The sequence below is a fragment of the Malania oleifera genome, chromosome 4 (assembly GCF_029873635.1).
Source record: "Malania oleifera isolate guangnan ecotype guangnan chromosome 4, ASM2987363v1, whole genome shotgun sequence".
Lineage (NCBI taxonomy): Eukaryota > Viridiplantae > Streptophyta > Magnoliopsida > Santalales > Ximeniaceae > Malania > Malania oleifera.
In genome coordinates this window covers 123,652,602-123,674,916 of record NC_080420.1, presented here as the reverse complement: position 1 = coordinate 123,674,916, position 22,315 = coordinate 123,652,602, and the positions used below count along the sequence as shown (strand labels likewise).

At 35.0% G+C, this 22,315-nt stretch overlaps 2 protein-coding genes across 19 annotated transcripts; one reads left to right on the top strand and one right to left on the bottom strand.

Moving 5' to 3' along the window:
- Positions 1-8,913: 8,913 nt before the first annotated feature.
- Positions 8,914-14,813, top strand: LOC131154405 (nuclear envelope-associated protein 2-like). Of its 18 annotated transcripts, none has more exons than XM_058107152.1 (6): positions 8,914-9,249; positions 9,937-10,284; positions 10,523-10,630; positions 13,386-13,847; positions 13,959-14,060; positions 14,347-14,813. In XM_058107152.1, exons 2-6 carry the CDS (start codon positions 10,054-10,056, stop codon positions 14,512-14,514), a joined length of 1,071 nt encoding a protein of 356 aa, XP_057963135.1. In that variant the 5' UTR covers positions 8,914-9,249; positions 9,937-10,053; the 3' UTR covers positions 14,515-14,813. The 18 variants fall into 18 exon arrangements, with proteins under 18 accessions (XP_057963135.1, XP_057963128.1, XP_057963122.1 ...); XM_058107145.1 differs by having other exon boundaries at positions 10,523-10,645; XM_058107150.1 differs by lacking the exon at positions 8,914-9,249 and adding an exon at positions 9,332-9,519 and having other exon boundaries at positions 10,523-10,645.
- A 689-nt stretch (positions 14,814-15,502) lies between these two features.
- On the bottom strand, positions 15,503-18,600 carry LOC131154404 (glucan endo-1,3-beta-glucosidase 3-like). Its single transcript, XM_058107138.1, has 4 exons — positions 18,102-18,600; positions 16,537-17,925; positions 16,216-16,414; positions 15,503-16,102 (listed from the first exon to the last, which is right to left on the bottom strand). Exons 1-4 carry the CDS (start codon positions 18,178-18,180, stop codon positions 15,922-15,924), a joined length of 1,848 nt encoding a protein of 615 aa, XP_057963121.1. The 5' UTR covers positions 18,181-18,600; the 3' UTR covers positions 15,503-15,921.
- Positions 18,601-22,315: the final 3,715 nt, after the last annotated feature.

Below are 22,315 nucleotides of genomic sequence, written 5' to 3'. Positions count from 1 at the left end.
CCTGGGAAAGTTCTCTGCAAGTCTACCGCAGCAGATCGTCGGTGGGGCTGAGTTGGAAACCATCCCAAATTCAGGGTAAGACTTTCTACTCAGTATTTGATTAATTGACAATTGTAGGAAGTGATATATGTGTAGAAATACTGAACTTTAATTTTTGGGAATGCTGTTTCCAGGGTGTTGAACGGGGAACCCTGCGAGTGCAGGAGTGTTTAATTTAGGGGCTTTTCAGGACACAAGTAAGGGGATAAACTAAGCTAGTATTTTATGAAAAATATGTATATTGTTATAGCATTTGATTTCAAGAAAATAAATATATTTATATATGATTTATATTTGAGAAAATACTGTTAAAAATGATGGTATGTTAAATATACTGAAAACCTGTGAGTGTGGCATGAGTAGAAATTGTTATAAAATACTGTTTTTTGGGAATGTATTAATGATACGAATTTTTATAATGGAAAATCGGCGTATAGGCCGAGATTTTTATATGTTTTTCCGGCATACGAGCCGTGTTTTGTGTATAATTTTCTAGTGTACGGGCTGAGCTATGGATATATTTTGTCGGTGTACAGGTCATGCTATGGATGTGATTTGCTAGCGTACGAGCTGAGTTATGTATATGATTTGCCGGCGTATGGGCCGAGCTATGGACGTGACTTGCTAGCATACGAGCTGTGCTATGATATGATTTGCCGGCGTACGAGCCGAGTTATGGTAAAATGTGAAATACCGGCGTACGGGCCGATGATTTTCATGATATACGTATATATGCAAAATGATATGATTGATTTGAAAATTAATGATATGAAATATCCATGTATCACAGTTTCAATATATGTTATATGGTATCAGAACCTGGTTGGCTTGGCACTTGCATGGTACTATTGTTATGTGTCCATGGTCATCATGATTATGATATTTGTGTTAACATCGTTGTACAGAGCGGTGTGAGATTGGATGGTCGATGTGGTTTATAAGAAGTGTGTGAGTGCCCTTGGTGTATGGACCAGGTTTAGCAAACCCATCAGACTTACATATTATACTTTTGACTTAGCAGTGGTTAGCCAACCATTGTCAGGTCCCGCCTTCGGGCCACACAACCTAGTCATGTGGGGGTAATACATGACAACAGTCAGCTAACCTACTAGGAATGTTTTATTATTATTATTATTATATGAGATGATATATCTTTATGAAAATGCAGTATGTTTTGATGATATATATGTTTTCCTAGATCTGACATAACAGTTTACTGAATACGTTTTGTACGGTATATGTATAACACGAAATACTCATGATGACACACATTAGTATTAGTTTATTTCCCTTACTGAGAGGTATCTCACCCTGAAATTTTATAAACTTTTCAGGAGCCCCAGATAGGAAAGCGGGAAAAGCCCCGCTGATTTAGAGCTGTTTGTCTACCCTCTTTGAAGGGTAAGTTTTAGTAGGGACAGTTGAATTTTGTGGGAAGTTTCCCTAGATCTTGCTTTTGGGATGTATATACTGAAATACAGTGAATATAGTGACTCTGGTATTTATGGTAATGTGATGGATGTTTTCGTATTTATAATATTGTAATTGTGTGTTTTTTGCTGCTTAGGCTTCCGTTATATGATATGATGTATCCCTGGTACCCATGGGTCCAGGTGGATTATGATTTGCTGAGTTGAGTCTTGTGATTTTGTAATATAAAAAAAAAATGTGGAAATTAAGCAGGTCGTCATAGTGAGGCCGTATTTATGAAATGTTCGGTGCGATGCCGTATTTATGAAATGATTTTCGACGCGAGGCCATATTTATGAAATGATGAAAAATGCTATAATATCATGTATTATATGTTATCAGAACCCGAATGTTAGTTTAGTTCAGTTTCAGGAGCACGGTACTGTAACTTATAGATCAGGTATCTATGATCAAATCGGTGTTAACCATCCCATGAGGGGGTGGGAGATGGATAGTCGATGTGACTTTCAGTAGAGTGTGGACGTTCATCTGGAAGTCCGGACCAGGGTGTGGCGGGCCCATCATTCTTACAGATATTTTTGACTCTGCAGTGGTCGGCCAGCCATTGTCGGGTCCCGCCTTCAGGCTACACAACCCATCATGAGAGGTAATACATGACATCAGCTAGCTATTCATCCTGGGTATGTTTTCAGTATTATCAGTTATAACAGATGTTTTATGTACGATATGATTTATTAGCAAATATGAAAATATGTGATTATTCAGTACGATATGATAAACGTTTACAGAAATATCAAATGCACTGTATATGTATAATTGCCTTAAATGTTCATGTTGCCACACAACTGTATTTAGTTTATTTTCCCTTACTGAGAAGTGTCTCACCCCCGAACATTAAATGATTTTCAGGAAACCTAGAGAGACCGGCGGGTCAAGGCTGCCGTTGAGTGAGTTGAGCTTCCTTACTAGAAGGGTAAGCGTTGATCTAAGATCAGGAGATTTTTATTGTATGATCTTAGGGTTATTTTGATATTTTGGAGATTGTATATAAACATAGTATTATGGAATTACAGTTGTAACACCCCGACCCCGAGGGACCTGGGATATTAACTTTTTACTACTGATTTACAGCGGAAGCAAATAAACTCAATTTTTATTACATCAGAGCACTAATCATCCATATTACAATCACTTATTTCAAAAGAAGAAAATTACACAAACGTAAATATCTGAAATCATACTAATATTTCTAGTCAATCTTTATTTTTCTAATCCCCACCCGCATGCTTGCTAAGCCTGATTTCCGACATGTCCTTTAGAGTTATCTGAAATAAAATATGATTGGGGTGAGACGACGCTCAGTAAATAAATAAGATTATTATTAGTGTGTGGTCAAAATGAGCTTTTAAAGAATTTCGTAAAACAATATTTAATACTATAACTTCAAGACTGCTTTTAGAATAAATATAAATTTAAAAATTTCTACATAAAACTTTTGTCATCAATTTCAACAGTAAATTTCTACAATCATATACTATAACTGCTAAATTAAACTTTTAACTTTAAAACTGTAAAAATATTTAATGATAAACATACATATACTTTTCCTTATACGTTTTCTTTAGATTGTCATTTAAGCACCAAAATGATCTTTTTCATGTAAACTTACACATTTCCTTCAAATCATCAGTAATTTTATACACGTAATTAAATATGTATAAACATATATTATAAAAACCACCCTTAGGCCTGTTTGCCGTAAGTCATGTTTACCCCCATGATTGGGTTGTGCGGTCCGAAGACTGGACTTAGCTGGCTGGCCGACCAAACTAAATCAATGTACGTAAACTTTAAGTGAGATTTTCCTTATTAAGTCCTGGTCCGGAACCAGGTGTGCACTCAGGAAAAATCCACTAACATAAATAACCACTCTGTAAACAGTGTGGGTACACTCTGATCCGTATAAACTTTAAGTTGCGGTACCGAGCATCTGTAACTTTGAACTTCCGTTGCCATAAGGGGTTTTAAAATCATCTTATTATAATTTATGCAAATTAAAAAATAATATCGTGAAAATCTCATCTTTACTCATATTTTCATAAAAATGTAACGTAAAAATAAACTCATGCCACACAATTTTTGTGTTAAAAATATATATAATTTTATTTTTGAATAGAAAGAAATGCTGAAAATTTACCTGAGGGGATTGGAACATTTCTTAACCCAAAAATAGATACAAGTATATTAAAGATAGAACTGGTATAATTAAATATGCGTAAAAATAAACTCATGGAAATTTTGTGGAACTAAGTAACATAATTAAAATTTACGTATAAAATAAACTCGGGTATGAATTTAAAATAAAAAGAAACTAATATAATCAAAATTTACTTACCTTCTTCTTTTACCGTGTGCTACGAACACAATAACTATCTTTAAGAAATGAGATCGGAAAGAGTGGGTGATTGAGAACTTATTTAAAAATTCTCTCTCCACCACAATTTCTTTCACTCACTAATCCTTCTCTTCCTTGGAAAATTATTGTGAAAAATGAAGGTTGAGAGCTCCCTATTTATAGGAAAATTTTGGGGAAGAAATGAAATTTATAAAAGTGTGGGGAGATTGGTGAAATTATAATTTTTAAAAATTAAAGAATGGGCAAGGTATGGGTTGAGTATGGGATAGGGATGGAGGCCATGTGGGAGTGCTTGCCACCATTCCCACTAAATTATTTTTTAATTAATTACTTACCTAATTAATTAATCAATAACTTAATTAATTATTCTATTATTTTATTATTTTTTTCTAATCATTATTATCATTATTATTATCATTGTTATTAATTTTAAACTAATTTTAGTATTTATTTATTTTATTATTTATTTTGAACAAGAATTAAATTTAAATTTTGAAAACTCATGTGGGCCCCACATGGTCTTGTGGGCCCCACACAACTTCGAGACCCGAATGGATCCTACGTAACTCGAATAACTCTTATACGATTTTATGCATCCTACATAACTTTGAGACTTGTGTAAATCTCCATACGGCTTCGGGACTCATGTGGGCCCCACACAGTCTTGGGCCCCGCATAAGATACCTATATTATTATTATTTTATCATATATTTCTTCAAATTATATCAGTTAAAACATTATTTTATGTACTTATTTACGTATATAAACAGTGTCTTATGGCTCCGAGACTCATGTGGACCCCACATAGTCTTGTGGGCCCCACATATGATACCTATATTATTATCATCTTATTATGTATTTCTACAAATTATGTCTGTCAAAACACTATTTTATGTATATATACTTATTTACGTGTACAAACAGTGTCTATCCTGTTTATCCTATGAAATTCCATTTTGACTAGGCCGACCTCTAGGGAGCGACTGAGCCGCAATGGTCTCTGAGCACTCGCTAAGACAAGGTCTTTCTTAGGCATCAAACATGGAATCAAGGATCCTACAGAAAAACACTTCTGTATTGATATTAATTTAATGACTATTTTTATTATTTTATTATTATTGTACTTTAATCATATATATATATTTTTGGGTCATCACAACAGTAGACTCTGGTATTATGTATTTTATGGTTTTGAGAATGTAATTTATATTTACTGCTGCGTAGGTTTCTGCTGTGAATGACAGGTGTCCCCATTACCCATGGGTTCGGGTTGACTGTTTTGTGTATTTTAATTATATTATATGGATTTATAAGCAAGTCGTTACAGTGTCTCACCCCAATAAATATATCAAATTTTTAGGACCTATAGGAAATCAAGTTTACGAGTTTCAGGGCGGGACCTAAATGAGCTAGCTGAGAGTGAGTAGTGTTGGGACAATATTTTGTTTATATCTAGTTGTTTTAGTTATTCGAAGTTGTATTATGTTTTTGGGGGGATGTTGATATTAGGGTTGAGAGATAGTACTCTGATATGTATGGTTGTAAAAGTATATTTTATTTTCACTGTTTGTTTGTTTAAATTAATTATGATATGATATTACTTTGGACCCTACAAGGTTCAAGGATATGATGTGTGTGGTACCAGAAGTACCTTTGATGATGTCATTATTATGATTATTTGTGAATTAATTTTTAGGGGCGTTACAAATGCAATATAGTCAAATTGAGTCCAAATTTAATAATTATAAATTATATTTAAACAAAATAAATTGTGTCATACCTAACTCAATTTAAAAATGTTTTTGCTAATGCGCAAACTCATGCAATAAATTTTTTTATTTTAAAAGCTCAGGACATGATGGCCCGTTGAAAAACGAGTCATCCCGTTAGTGACTCGTGATGATTACATATTCACACAACAATTGAGAAAATGATAGGTCTCGTGTCGCCTATTCTACATTTATTAGCATCAATTTGTCATGTATTTTACATTCGAAAAAATAGACACAGACAATGAGAAAGAATAGATTCCCTATGTAATTTATTCGAATGATGATCACATACTGATATAACACATGAGCAAAGCCTGGATCTCACCTCGTGTAGGTCCTATTCTACCTACTTACTATATTAACTCATAAAATAACGAGCCTACGATGAGTAGTAATTTTCTAAAATAAAAACTATACAAAATTTATAGCAAGTGAGTCACAAAAAAAAAAAAAACATAAATTTAATAATGCTAATGAATAGGGAAGTGACATTCATTGAATTTTAGTTGAAGCAATGGATGGGGGTGATGGGTACTTCCACCCCCATTGAAAGGATAGAAGAGTCTCCACGTGTCATTTATTTATAAGCCATGAAAAAGGATCCCCTTCCATTTTGTCAACACAAAAATGAAAAATGAAAGTTGAATGTTTGTTGGATTAACGGTTCACTTCCATTTTAAATAATAATTTTATTAAGAATTCACAATTGTACCATATTTATTAAGAGTTTGAATTTCAAATTCAAGTTTTTTTATTTTTATTTTTCAACACCATGTTGATATATTGAAAATTATTTTTTTTGGGGATAAAAAAGCTATATTATTATGTACAAAAAAAATAAAAAATATGGGTAGTTTGATATCAATGTCAAAAAATAGAGAAATGAAAATCAGAAACGAAAAAATCAAATGTAGAAATTAAAAACTAAAAACTAAAAACTAGCAACTTGGGTTAACATTTATAAAATTAAAGAAAATTTAAAACTTAATTAAAATACGCTATTTTCATCTTTAAATTAGATAATATTATAATAATATAATTAAAATAATAAAATTACAAATAATACACATTAAAAAATTGCTATAATAAAAAAATTATTATAATTATTATAATTTATTGTTCTACATTCAAAATTTACTTTACAATAAAAATTTTATTGGTTTACAATTGAAAAATAGTAAAAATATTTTTTTAATTCGTATTATTATTTTTTAAATCTATGCATATATATATATTAATTATATTTAAATTCATATGTTAAAATTTAATTCAAATAAAATATTTATAAATATTAAAATTTTTGGCTACAGATTACCAAAACAATTGAAAATCATAAAATTTGGTTTCCAATTTTTTGACAAATAACTCATTGTAAAGAAAGAGAAATAGAAAATAAAAAATAACAACGATACCAAGGAGATTCTAAAATTTTTATGCGATTGGATATCTCATTTGCATAAATAAAATTTTGATAGTATTAACTCTTAGGTTAAAATTATAATTTTCATGTTTATGTTTTGTTCGAGTGGGAAATGAGAGATGAGCTATCTTTTTTTTATATAGTCAAATTTAATATTAAAGCCTTAAAAAAAATATAACGGTTGAATAATATGCCAACATTTTTGAAAAGGAAGAGTACAAACTCCCCATGGGTCTTGCTTAGAAGAATATCTAAATGTAAAACAAAGTAAGATTCAATTATTGCAATGGTGAAGTCAATCCTATGATTGTTGTGTTGTGTCAAGCAAAGAGGAAACAAATGTATGACCAAAAAATATTTATAATAATAAATTGGTGTTAGGCATATGGCATGATCAATATGGATATATAGTGAACTTGACAATTTGGGGTGTGCAGAAATTGAGACAAAATTAAGGAAATTATATTGAAATCACATTACAGTGAGATTAATAGTTAATGGAATTACATTAAAATTATTATAAGAGAGATTTGAATTTAATGACAAATAAAATTAAATAATTTTTTGACTTATTAGAAGCCCATCGGACCACTGGATTCTCTTTATAGATCGAAGTTAGTTCATATCTCATCCATTGCATAGATGATTTAAAATTTATTACTTACATGTTAAAAGTATTATTTATTTATTATTTAAGTTATGGGGACGTAGGGTGGTGGGACCCTTTGAATTATTATCCCATTATAAAAATAAATAAACAAATAAGTATCAAATTCGAAACATGAGATAGGATGGAAATGGGCGATTAGATGAAAAATGGACCATCTTTTTATGTATAATTTAAGTTTAATGTAAATTTATGAAAAATGCTTAACATGGAATGTCCATGATATTATGAACCCTCATGGCGGAAGGAGAGAGTAAGAATCAATAGAGGCCCACTTGTATCTTTCCTTGTGTGACGCTCCCTTTATGGCCACAGATGGACACTAACTAACGTTACTCAACACTTAAGTTACGTTTAGCTCACGAAATGCATATTTCTAAAAATAAATTAGTTAAAATTAGTTATGTAAGAAATTATGTTATTACTAGAAAACACATAATAATGTGAAATATTTTTAGTCCATAAATTCATAATAAAGAATAGATAAGGAATAATTATTTATAATATTATTATTCTTTTGATTCTGAAAATTTAAACTATATTCTGTCTTATTCCAAACGAGCAGCTCTGTATTCAAATGTTAGTGCATAATATAATCAATTTCTCATGATGCATTTATATTTTCATAATTTTTTCAATGTCGATATAAATTCTAGAACTTGGAAATTTTAAATATTAAAAAAAATAAAAATAAATCAACCTAAATCTAGTAGCTGTTTTAATAATTGTATTTTGAATCATAAAAATAAAAGAAAATATGTTGTAAAATAATGTAGTAAATTGAATTTTTTCATATGAAAAAAATTAATAAATTAAATATAAAAACTCCACTAGAACCATTAAGCTTATCCTTTAAAACGTTACCCAATGTGAAAGAGAAAATCATTGAACGTTTGAAATTGAATTCTCATTTGGGTGATATGCGGGGCCCACTAGAGGGACAGGCGTATTCGTATCATGCATGATAAAGGCTGGGACCCACTCTAGATACTTATTTAAAAAAACAAAAAAAAAATGCCCGGCATCTGATCGTTAAAAATCAACGATCAGTAGGGGGCCACGTGGAAGAATCACAGCAAGAGGTTGAAAATTTGGATTTGCCGCGCTTAGGTCAACCCGGGCCAAACAGCTTCGGAATTTGTCAGTACCCGAAGTAAAGGTTCGGACTCTCGGTGTGGAACCCGCCCCTGCCCGAGCCTCGAACCAGCTGTCCATGCCTAGACAAGAATCCGAGCGGCTGAGGAAATCCGAAACGAAACAAAAATCAAGGCCAAAAGAAGAGAGAGAGAGAACAAAATCCAGGGCCGTGATGATCGTGAGTTTCGTTTTTGATGGATGGATGAAGAAATCACTGCCGGAAAACCAGAGTCAATGCCGGCAGATCCCCGAGGCATCTCCAGCGGCGCATGTCACTGTTTTCTTCTTTCGGACACCTAAACCGATCTTTTAACATTTCACAGTAGCTGAACGGAGCTAGCTATCCGTCTTCATCTCCGATGAAGAGGTAAGTGTGTGTGTGTGTGTGTGTGAGTGTAACGTGATTTAATCTTTTTTGGCTGTTGAAGAAAGATTTTAACATTTCACAGCGGCTCGCTGAAGATCGAGTGGCTTCGATTCATATCAGATGAATCACTCTGTGTGTATCTGTGTGGTGTGTGTGTGTAAAGACGTAAAGTGATTTTAATCTGTTTTAGGATGCTGATGAAATTTTTTTTTTTAACATTTCACACTCACAGTATCTGAAGAGACAGCTTAGTTTCATCTAGATGAATCGGTCTCTCTCTCTCTCTCTCTTTCTCTCTCTCAATGGTCTATTTGTACCGTTTAAGTTTAGGACTCTTGGGATGTTGGAACATGTGGCTCTCACACGGCTTCGCATCAGTTTCAATTCTCTGTCTCTCTCTCTGGCAAGAACGGCAATTATTGCGGGTTTTTTTTCTTTAAAATTTTAATTTAGAAGGATCTGTACAGCTTGCAAATGTTATGTAAGCTAAGAACAGTCCTAAGTTTGAAACTTCAAGATTAAATTATTTATTTTTTGGTAGAATCTTGAACTTCAATTCTTCAACGGTTCAACCCCTTTTTTACTCCGCTGCAAAAGTTGCCGTTTCGCTGGGATTTTTTTTTTCTTTTTATTTTCTTTCTAATTTTATTATTCAAATTAAATGCCAACTGCTGCCTTCACATGCAGATAATGGAGGCGATGGTTTTCACTCGAATAATCCATCTTCTGATTCACTGAAGATTATCACATCGTCATCTTTTCAAGTTTTCAGCCACAGTCAAATTAGCCTACTTCTGAGCCGCGATGTCAACTCTGGACAACTCATCTTCGCCGTCGCCGGTGCCGTCGACGGAAGCCGGGCCGGCGACGGCCGGGACTGGGCGTAGGGAGATGGACCCGTTGTTGAAGGATCTGAGCGAGAAGAAGCAGAGCTTCCGGCGGAACGTGGTGTCGCTGGCGGCGGAGCTGAAGGAGGTGCGGAGCCGTCTGGCTTCGCAGGAACAATCGTTTGTGAGGGAAACACTAACCAGACAGGCATGTGATGTTCTAATTTTTATGCGATAAAAGTATTGAATCTTGATAAATTGAATCATTTGGTTCTCTTTTTGTTCTTCTTCTACGATATGATCAGTTCTTTTTGCCAGTGGGGGCCGTGGGACCATCTGGGATTTGTTGTTTATATTTAAGTTTATTTGTGCTTGGTATCTGGGTTTTTGTTGGTTCCATAGTTTTGTATATTGAAATTGAGTGATTATGTGGGATTTCTTCTCAGGAAGCAGAGTGCAGGGCTAAGAAAATGGAAGAAGAGATTTGCAGATTACACGAGAGCTTGGAGGAGAGGAATGGACAATTGCAGGCTTCGGCATTTACGGCGGAGAAGGTCCCACAAATCACTGTTTGTGATTCTGCTTTCCTCCATTTTAAATTCTTCCATTTCTGCTGATTCCTACTTTACCTTTGGTTGATCATAATAATCCTTTGGGCTCCGTTTTGAATAAAGATTTAGCTATAGAAAACGAAGAAAACAAAAATTTTCACTGTATTTTCTAACATCATCAAGAATAAAATTTATTTGTGATAATTTTTTTTCCCTTCCTCATGATTTCTAAGTTTCAAATGGAGCCTCCTAAGCTCAAACTTAATTTTAACGAAGTGGGGCTTTTAGTTTTATTTTGTATTTTCGCTTGGCTTAATTTGGTCGACAAGGTTGTTTGTTGCATCATGCTGTTTTAGGCCACTTCTCTGGTTAATTGGTTTGTCTTCTAGGTCCTCTATGTGCACATCTCGTCCTCATTGTTTAGGTCATTGTTTTGGATTTTCCTTTTTTTTTTTGGCAGAGCTTTTGTTGAAAAGAGTGCCCCCCCCCCCCCCCCCCAACTGTGTTCTTTTTGTATTGTTTGATTCTCCTTATTTTATCATTTGAATGTTTGTTCTATTGAAATGAAATTTAGCTCAGAGTGAATAAGATGTAATAAATTTAGAAATTAAACCACTTTCAGATGTATTGTGGCCTTTTGCCCCTGGGATATATTGTGGTAGCGAGGTCATTGGTGTTGTGGGATTTGTTTGCATCTTCATCACAGACAGTGGGAGCATCTTCAACTCACCAATTTGGGAAAAAAATTGAGGAGAAATGGAAAGGAGGCAATTTATTGGAGCTTGGTTTTTATATGAGGACGCTTAAGATTGTTACCTCAACTGGTTTATTTATGGTAAAGTGGAATTAGCCAATAAATATGGTCTCCTGAAATTATTTGCTACCCATGCCTTATCTGCGCACTACTTTTCAAAAAGCAAAGTGTGATAGTGACATCTATTTGCTCATTCAAACTTAAGTTGAGCAAAAAGCATGTATTGGTACCTTGATTATAGTTCCCCTCTTTTTTTTTTTTTTTGGATACGATCCGGGTGTCCACGTCCGTTTTTACGGTCCGCGACTAATCCCGCACCCCGTGCCAGCCGACCCCACAGCCCACGGAGAGGGTAAATTTCAGGAGCCCGCCGCAGGAATCGAAGCCGGGATGGACTGAATGACTTACCTCGTGAAAGGAAATCCCAAAGCCCGCCCTGTCAACTGGGCTACCCCCTAGGGGTGATTATAGTTCCCCTCTTAAATAGGGAAGAGGAGGCGGGCATCTCAAATAAGATACCTATTGGCTCAAGCTTCATCTTCCCCCCACCCCAATTTCCCCTCTTGAATTTAATTAAACTAGCTGCTGAATCATTTGAACATATTAATTTGCTTCTTCAAGTCAAACTTCTTCAGACTTTTTTGGTTTAAATTGGATCATCAGCTGGAAGAAAAATCATGTTCCCACTCTCTGCCTTAATGAATGAGCTGAATGTAAATCACTATTATGGTAGCCAATACCTGTAGTACAGAAATCTTACTAATAATAGTCTTTGTTAACCCACATTATATCATACCGAATGGGAAAAATATGTCAGTAGTTCTGTTTACTACTTGACCCAACTAGAAGAGAAGCTGATGTATCTGCTGTTGACCCTTGGAATCTCTAGTAACTAATCATCAAACCAGAAGCATATTTTAGTTATTTCGGAGAATTATGTGAAAGCAACTATTTTTTATTTTTAAAATCTATCTTTACATTTTTATTGTGCATACATTGTTTATTCTCTACAAACATGTTTTTAAATACTTAATGCAAGCACATCTGATTTAAGTTCAAAATTGTCTCACCTCTATCTAAGCTGTCATGTTGAAAGTAGTAAACTAATGGCATTTTTTTTTTTCAACTAATGCTTTAAACAAGTCAAAAGAAAAATATTCTTAAGAAACTCAAAGATTCCTAATTTTATATATTAACACCAAAGTCTTTTTGTAAATATAAGCTGTGGGGTGTTGATAATATCAAATAAATTCTAAGCTTTTTGTTGTTCTCATAAGTTGATTTTACAAGTAAAGGTATGATTGAACATTGAAATAATCCAACTCCTTACTCATCAATGAATGTGCTCATGTAATGTCCACTCCTTAATGTAAATAATTCCCTATGATATCAAGCAACACAGAAATTATCCTTGAACTAGTATTAGCCACTGAATATTGGGAAATATTAGTATTGAACCGTGGAACATAATAGACATCTTGAATATTATTTGTTGTTAAAGAGCTATGAATTTCTGAGAGAAGAATCCTACTTGGGTACTACTAAATTTGAATCACTTTTCCTGATAATTTTTTTTTCTAGACCTGAATTCCTGGCATTTATAACAGCTTCATATTGCAATACATGTGATTTGTCATCTTGCTACAGAATTAAAAACAAATACTATCTGTACATGAATGCCCTATCGAGTTGCTCCTTGAAGGCCTATTTTGCATTTTACAGTATGAATCTGTTCAGAATTCCTGGCGCTTGAATTAAACATGCTCAATGATTTGAGCGGATGCCCGCCAATTAAACAGCTGAGATTGATGAGTTTTTGCTTGCTGAATGGTTGTACTAGTAACAGGAATTTCTGGTTCCTTGTAGTTACATTTGCTTTTGACATCTGCTCTTGCATTGCAAAATGCAAATAACTTATCTCTGTGCTTGATATAACTTAGTTTTTTGCAGGTTCTGTTCATTCTTTATAATCCCTATTTAAATTTTTTTTTTTTGGTGGCACAGTACCTCAAGGAGTTGGATGATCTTAGATCGCAACTTTCAGCCACTCAAGCAATTGCAAATACAAGTGCTGCATCAGCTCAGTCAGCCCAGTTTCAGTGCTTGGAGCTATTAAAGGAACTGGATGAGAAGAATAGTTCATTAAAGGAGCATGAAGATCGTGTAAGTAGGCTAGGGGGGCAATTAGATCTTCTTCAGAAGGATCTTCAAGCTAGAGAATCTTCCCAAAAGCAACTGAAAGATGAAGTTCTGAGAATTGAGCAGGACATTATGCAAGCCGTTGCCAAAGCTGGAGCAAGCAAGGATTGTGAACTGAGGAAAATATTGGATGAGGTTTCTCCGAGGAATTACGAGAAGATCAACAAGCTTTTGATTGCTAAGGATGAAGAGATAGCTAAACTGAGAGATGAAATCAAGATTATGTCTGCTCATTGGAAGCACAAAACTAAGGAATTGGAATCACAGGTATCCACTTTTTCTTTTGCTTCTACATTTATCCTTTTTCATCCCTATACAATTCCAGAGCATATGTTTTTTTGCTATTCATTTATGAGCTTCAATCCGTTTGTTGAACAGTTAGAAAAGCATCGGAGGGCTGATCAAGAACTCAAAAAGAGGGTTCTGAAGTTGGAGTTCTGTCTCCAGGAAGCTCGTGCACAGACACGAAAGCTCCAAAGGGTAATCTTAATTCCCATTAGCAAAGCGTACTGCATACCACTAATTACTACACATACGATTTTACACTCTCTAAAAGTGATTAAAGTGACACATGATGAAATTAAAAATATATTTTCAAGAAATAAAACCATAACTATTCTAACAACCTAATATTAGTGGATATTTAAAATGTGTTTAAGTTTTGGGATAACCCACAATGAAAATTCTTCTAGCTATGCAAATAATGCTTCTTTTTTGTCCACACTTTTTAAATGTTGTCTTAGCATTATTCTTTCAATTGTCGCAGATGGGAGAGCGACGGGACAAAGCTCTGAAAGAACTCAGAGATCAGTTGGCAACCAAGCAGCAGGCTGCAGCTGTTGGTGTTGAAAAACAGAATTTCTGGGAAAGCTCAGGTTTCAAGATTGTCGTTTCTGTGTCTATGTTGATCTTGGTGGTGGTCTCGAAGAGGTGAAAGTAGTGTCATCTTGCATTGTAATGTAAAAAGATAGGATACCATTACCTTGGAACTCTATGGAAGATTAGAATGCTGTAGAGGCCATTTTGGTTGTACAAACACTTGTTTCTGAGGGTTTTCCCCACCTTTTTGTTACATTTAGCTTTAGCCAGACACCCTTCCTGAGTAATGGCATTTGCAGTAGTGGCCAAGCTGTTATATTGAAGTTCTGGCTACAATTTTACATGTGCCTTAGATGTTTAGATCAATTAAGTTATTGATGCTTCTTATAGATGCAGAAAAGGCATGATGATAAATCTCTTCCAACTGCTTCCTTCTATGGTTCCTACATTATTTGGGAAAGATCTCATGAATCCTTTTCTTGCATCTGTTTGGCCTTTCCATTATTTCTTTAGTGTAGGCTACAGTGTAGCTCTGTTACTAATTTTGCATGTAAATTATGTAATTTTCTTTTGGGTCATAAAGTGACAGATCCTAAGGTGGTCATAAAAGTCAAAATGTTTGGTATGGGAGGCACTTTATCAAACTTCAAAGAGCCACTTGTACTATTCTGACCAGTGTTTGTTAACCATTTTGCTATGCTTCTGTGAGTCCAAATAACAAGAGTGTGCTGGGTGCCCACACCTATCTTTCATTTTGTATTTGGAAACATGTATTTTAAGCTTTCGATAGATTTAGAATTATGTGAATTTGAACTAAGAAGGAATTAATTGAGTACGAATTTTCAAATTCAAGCTCTGGTAAGTGTATATTCAAGTTGATTCAGAATCAACATGGTAGGACACTCATATTTTACTAGGGAATATTAAATTTGAAACTCTATTCAACTTTAAGCTCAAGATTTAAGCTCAATTTGGTAATAAAATCATATTCCTAGAACATAAATTTCGGACCTTGGATTTAGATTTGATTGATTTGAACAAATTTCAATACAATTTTGTATTTTGCATTTTATTCAAATCTAATATAATTCCAAATCCAAGCATTTCCAAACATAAGATAAATATATATATGAAGTAATATAAAAAAAACTTACATTTTTGTACTTCATAATAAATTAACAAGTACTCTGACTAGGCTCCTAAATAGTACTGTGAAAATTGAACTGTGTCTGGTCAAGGGCTTGTTTTGAGCTGTTTCTATGTTCCCTACGAGGCTATGACTAGCCAACAGAACATGCAAGTATCTTTCATGTAGAATTGTACCTTCATCAATCAAAATTTACAAACTACCGAAGATTTAAAAGCAGGATCATTCTTGTTATTGAAAATTGAACTGGGGTCCTCACCACTGGTTTTCTTCTGGCGCCAACATAGGCCTATGTACACAACTTCTACAGCTGCAGCTCTGCTCTGTTACTCAATACCAGTATGCTTGCTTCTGCACCCTTTAGTACTCATATCTCTAGAGGTCCAAAATAAATTTTCCTATGATGAAGGATGCTACCAGAGTGATGCAGCTGACGAAGGGTCTCTTACCGGCTGCCATGGATGAAAAGTTGCTAGCAGGAGGAGGGCTGTCAAGCCCAAAACCTGTGCCGGAAGCAGGGTTGCTTGTGTTCAGCACTGTAGGAGGAGAAACAGAGCTGCATATGGTGGGGAAAAAAAGTACTGTATGAGAATTACTTTTCCCTAACTAGGAATTATTTATATAATAGTGCCTAAAAGATTCCAGAGTCGCAAGAACAGAATATTTTACCCTGATGCTGGAGTTCCCAGTGATGGCGGTGGTGTTGTTGGCAACGATGACGATGGTGGCACCAGAGGTGGTGACAATGATAATGATGGTGGTGATGGTGATGATGATGATGGTGTTGCTGGTGGTGATGTTGATGATGATGGTGTTGCTGGTGGTGATGTTGTTGATGATGATGTTGTGTAAATGCAAGAGCCAGTGCCTGTTAAAAATTATAAATGGTCTGTGAAATTAATGGTTTAATTTTCGGAAGCAAGTAGTACATACTGCTACCCAATTATTTGAAACAAAGTTGATCTGCAGAGCAAAAAATGCTGCTCTTACTTGGATTGGCATTAACTGTTGCGGCTACTCCACCAAAGTCACAGCTGGACACAACTGGTGTCTTCTGATAGTAACTGTTAAATGCATATGAAGCATGGTTTTGAAGAGTATTTGGATTGTAACAGCTCCCACCCTGCTGGATTTGGGAACAGTCTGCTCCACCAAATCCACAAGCATAATCAAGCGCTGCTTGGAGTGCACCCTGCTGGACTCCACTCTTGGCCACACACCAAGTTTGTCCTGGAACTGCAGGAGAGCTCATGGTCGCCGGAGGAGGCTGCATCGCCGGTGGTGTTACGGGTCCCGGCGGTGCCGGATAAGTTGTTACTGGGTTAGTAATGGGTTGTGCTCCCGGAACTGTGACTGGAATCGGTGAATTCACCGGATTTCCGGACGGAATGGCAGAAGCAGGATTGGCTGGTGTCATGGTGTTTGGGTTGGAAGAGGGAACGGTGACAATAGGAGGGATAGTGACTGCTGCCGTTGAAGGATTTGTGGGGAAGGTTGTTGTTGGTGGATCAATTACACTGTGCAAGGTTGTTTTGTAATTAAATTGGGTAATGAGTTCTCTGTGGGAAAAGTGGAACATCTGTTCCTCTTCTCTTTTGAGTTCTTTCTGCTCAAATTCTTCCACAGGAGACACTTCTGCATATAACCCATTTACCTTGTGTAAAATTTGGCTGTTGTTCTTGAGGGATCTGAAGACCTTATCAGAGTACCCAGCAACTTCTATGGCACTGGGAAGAGCAGAGTTCTTAATTGTCAAAACCATTGGAACAACATCATTGGAAGAAAGAACAGAAGAGGCTAGCGTGGCTCTTTCGATAACTGACCGGATGAATTGATCTCCCATACTTAATTCCCCACTGATACTGGCTTCTACAATGACATAAGACCTAGTTTTCTTGAGAAAGCGAAATACCTTTTGCATATTTCTGTGGTGTTTTATGTCCGATCTCTCTAAGAACGAAAGTGGGAATGCAGCTGAGACTTTAACTTTGCCATCAAGATGAAAACTACTGAGAAGTGAGTGGATTGATTTCAAGGTGGATGGAAGCATGGAAAGGCTGTTTTCATCTAAAACACCACTCCTGCCGCCGCCTGCTATGATGGTTTTGATGTTTACATGTGGAAGAAGGGTTGTGAGTTGGGTTTTGAGCCATGAAACTGCAGAAGTATTGAATTTTTCCAGATTGCCAACTTGGGTTTCATTTAAGAACAGATCGACCGATACGCCCGTCTCAGACAGACTGTTTAGAACGCTGTGGTCTGCAACAAAAACCCTGATCTGAGATGGTGAGACCTTGTTTTGTTTCAGAAATGATACTGCTTTAAGCGGTGAAGCTGCAGAGTTCCTCCTGGCATCATAAGAGAAACCCACCAGAGTTCCTGTAAAGAAGAAAAAGAAAAATGATCAAAGAGAGTGCTCAAGTTCTAATACATGCTCAAATTTTAAATGCCAAGAATGAACACACAACCTATGTGCTGACTTACCAATGTGGCAACTAGAAATAATACAATTAACACAAAAGAAAGAAGAAAGAAAGGGCAGGCAGGTGGCTAACCAGAAGAGCAGAGAGTGAGAACAGACAGAAGAAATAAGAAGAGGCACTTGGAAGCTCCCATGGCCATTATACTGTTCATCAGGAGTTGTCTGAGTTCGAGGAAAGCAGCCCAGCAAGACTTTCGACTTGTTCTGCACAATGGCTAGCTGTGTTTAAAGCACAGTGCACAGAGAATTGGACTTAACCGTTAGAGATCGAAAGAGAGGGGGTGTCGAAAATAAAAGGGGGAGATTTGGAGAAGAAAAGAGTTTTCTTTTTTCTTTTTTTTTTTTTTGGATGAGAAAAGAAATGTGGAGATGATCAGTTTGTTGACAAAGGTGAAGGTTACTTTGTCATGAAGGATGAGGATGGGAATGTGTTGTCCTTACCATCACTCAGCACTCAACGGTGTGAAGAAAGAATCACATATACTAAACCAAAAAATAAGAAAGAAAAAGAAAAGATCAACAACAGTGGAGAGAATCAGCCCAATATGCTTTTCTGCTTCTTTTGCTTTTCCAAAGAAACAAGCTCAAAATATAAAGCAGCATGCATGACTCGGCAAGTGGTTGGACACATGCAGTGCATATGCTTGTCCAAACCCACATGCCCCCTATTGTTTTTAGCGTATATGGGATAATATATATAATATGAGAGGGAGAGAGAGGGAGAGAGAGAGAGAGAGATGGTTTCGTTCGGTTATCCAATGGATATTACCCTTAAAACTGGTTAATCAAATTTCGATTAACCATTTAAGTGGTTCGATTTCGATTTGCATTTTCTAGCAAACCGAAACTTTGATTCAATTAACAGAACCATACCCACCCCTAAGCCTCAGGGTCAGAATTTTAAATTTTAAATTATATCTCTCTCTTTCTCTCACACGCACTCATCTTTTTATTAACAGTTAGTTCATAAAGTGAAAATATCAAGTAATTTTTTTTTAATTTTGACATTTCATTTTTTAACTACAATGTAATTTTGTACCATCAAATTTGGTTAAGAGATACAAGTGTGTTAATAAAATCATACCAAGAATCTTTTAAATTATTTTTACCCTAACTTTCAAACAACCCTAATTTGTATTTTAGGGTGATAACAATTGAATCAAATTTTAAAGCCCTAATTATGTAATTCTGATAATTACTGTCTAGGGCTTGTCAAAAAACAGTCAACACATTCAAACATGGCTGTCGGTACAAAGCATTATCCCCACACTATAATGCAATAAGTTGAACTGAGGCAGCCCTGAATCATACATCTTCCACTGATTTCACAAGCTCATTCTTCCATAATTGACTCTCTCTCTCTCTCTCTCTGTTAGTTATTTTTTTACCTTTTTAACCTAAGTAAAATAGACCCAAGTAAATTATTTATTTATTGCAAAGCAAAGCTAGCATGCATGCTTCTTTAATTTTCACCAATATATAACCATGTATTTATATAGGGTTTTGAATTTTTTTAGAGAGACTTTGAATTTGGAGTTATTGAATTTGGATAAGATGAAAAATAAAATTGTATTTAAATTTGTCCAAATCCACCTAAATCCCAAAATCCAAGGTCCGAAGATTCCAAATGAGTTAACCGCTTGTTTGGGAGCTTGGAGTTTGAACTTGAAATTAAGACCTCGTTTGGAACCTAACAAATATTATGCAAAGGAAAGGAATATATCAACTAATCTATATTTGCATGTTTGATTATGAAGAAAAATAAGAAGAAATAAGTAAAAATAAATTATACCAACTTTATGAACAAAATTTTAATTTTACACATCATTAGCGATTAATTTTTTCTAATTTTTAGTCATTTTAAGACAAACGAGGAAAATATAAGGGAAAATAATTTTTTTTTTATTTTTCTTTTCTTTCCTCAAGTAAAATTCTTGATCCAAATGGAGCCTATGAGTCTAGAGTATAGATTTGTGTGAATTTAGAGAAGAATACAATAAAAACTACTAAACTTACAAAAAACTGGTTTAGAAATTTATGTGCTAATTCCATGCTCAGTTGCAAATTGAGTAGTACCATAGTATGGAAAAAGGAAAAAAGGGGAACTGCCAAAGTCCAAAAGAAGGCGACGTTTGGCACTACTTTAATTTTTAGCCTTTTTTCTTACATTATCAATTCATCACTACCAAAGTTCAATTTCTGCACTGCATATCTTATCTTATAATACACAAAAGTGAGACCAAACCCATGTAGGATAATCTAAAGCATCTTTGGCAAACTATGCCTTCACGCATGGCTGCTCAAATAGTAAAAAATTAGGTCAAACTTAGAAAATATTTGAAAAAGGAAAGAAAAATATGAAGGGATTTACATTTTTATGTTTGGTTGTTAAGGAAAGTGAGGAAAAAAATATATATATATATATCAAATTTATGAACAAAAATTTGACTCTACACATAATTGATATTTAGTTTTTCCTTTCCTTTTCTTTCCCCAAATAAAATCCTTGATCCAAACACACCTTTAAGAATTCGTCTCTTGTGAAACATCTTATGTAGAGACCCGAAAAATTTAATTAATGAAAGTAATAAAGAAAAGAAATGAAAGGAAAGGAAAAGGAAAGAGGGGGATCAGTAAGGATTCGTCGACGAACCCAGAGTCTTTATCGACGAAGTACACATGTCTCGTCAACGAGAAGATAGCTAGAGTTAGGAAAATTAAGAGAATTTTAGGTTCGTCGACGAAGTGCCTTCGTGGGCTCGTCGATGAATCACTTTAACTCGTTGACGAAGCCTGACCTATAAATAGGGAAATCGTCATTTTCAGCGTGAATTTTCTCTCTCCTCTCGTTCTCTCTCTCTACCCTGCGGTTTTCACTCACTCTCTCTTCGATTTTCGCTCTGTTAAAGCCTGTTCTGAAGATCAAAAGTCACAACGGGGTTCGTGAGGAGATTCTCTACAACTTAACCAGAGCGGATTGTTGATTTGGAGTTCTTGGGCACCACTCCAAAATCAGGGTAAGTAAGGTATTTTAGGGTTTAAGTATTTATTTGGAAGTGTTAAATGAGAATTATTCTAGGAGATGAGTTGACTTATCTAGGAAAAATGTGATTTTTAGGGTTTTGAGTTTCAGATGCCGAGGGCATAGAATTTTAGCTTTTAACGGGTCTCTCAGTAAGTCAGGTAAGGGGAATAAATTATAACAATCATTTTGAGAATTTCTGGTTGAATTAATACGTGAAAATGAGAATATGATATTTTGCCTGAAATTTTTATGATACAAATATTAGATAAAATTGTGTGGCATATGAGTAATACTGAATTGTGATGTTTTGGAATATGAAATATGATTATAGAAATGTTTTCTATGATAAATGGGGAAATATGAGAATATGATATGTTTTATTGAGAAATGTGGAAATTCGCGAAATGAGATATATATACTATTATGAGAATGAAATGGGTATTGAAAAGATGAGAAAGAAACAAAAAATGATGAAAATATTGAAAACAATTTTGAGATTAGATGTGAATACTAGAATGTGAATATGAAAATGTGAATATTGTAAAGTAAATACTACAATGAGAATGTTGAAATGTGAATATGAAAATGTGGATATTGTAATGTGAATATTGCAATGTGAATATTGCAATGTGAATGTTGAAATGTGAATACTGGAATTGTGAATACCGAAATGTGAATATTGCAATGAGAATACTGCAATGTGAATATTGAAACATGAATACGAAATGTGAATGATGAAATGTGGAAATGAGTAACTTGATGGACGATTGTTGATATAGAGCATGGTACCATTGTTAGTGAGGTGTTAGTGCAACCACACGGTCTTGTGAAGAGTGTGGCGTGACAATCGATTGGGGTTTCCGAGAGATGTTGACTGCCCCTAGGTTTGGACCAGACTGTGATAGGTCAATCGTACTATAGACGGACAGGTAGAGTTCTTATTTTGATCTAACCGAGTCGGCTAACCGTGGTTTAGATCCAACCTTTGGGTCACACAACCTTGACCATGGGGGGAAGCATGGCATGGAGAATATCCTCAGGACAGCCATGAGTTACAAACGACACATGGATTGGTTACCGAGGACACTTATGAACTAGATGTGAAATGTGAATGATAAATGAAAGAGCATGAGTTTAATAACATAAATAATTAGGACGAAGTAAAACTCTTCACTTGAGGGCTTACTGAATAAGGTGAATGCCCTAATAATTATCAGTTGTAGCCGCACTCGAACTATTCGGGTAAGGTTACAAACGATATC

Excerpts from the sequence above, each read along its gene's own strand:
- LOC131154405 (XM_058107139.1), top strand. The coding sequence starts at position 10,054 with ATGTCAACTCTGGACAACTCATCTTCGCCGTCGCCGGTGCCGTCGACG. Across the intron at positions 10,631-13,385 it reads CGGCATTTACGGCGGAGAAG|TACCTCAAGGAGTTGGATGA; the intron begins GTCCCACAAATC and ends TTGGTGGCACAG. Across the intron at positions 14,061-14,346 it reads AGACACGAAAGCTCCAAAGG|ATGGGAGAGCGACGGGACAA; the intron begins GTAATCTTAATT and ends CAATTGTCGCAG.
- LOC131154404 (XM_058107138.1), bottom strand. The coding sequence starts at position 18,180 with ATGAACAGTATAATGGCCATGGGAGCTTCCAAGTGCCTCTTCTTATTT. Across the intron at positions 17,926-18,101 it reads TCTCACTCTCTGCTCTTCTG|GAACTCTGGTGGGTTTCTCT; the intron begins GTTAGCCACCTG and ends TCTTCTTTACAG. Across the intron at positions 16,103-16,215 it reads CTGGGAACTCCAGCATCAGG|CTCTGTTTCTCCTCCTACAG; the intron begins GTAAAATATTCT and ends CACCATATGCAG.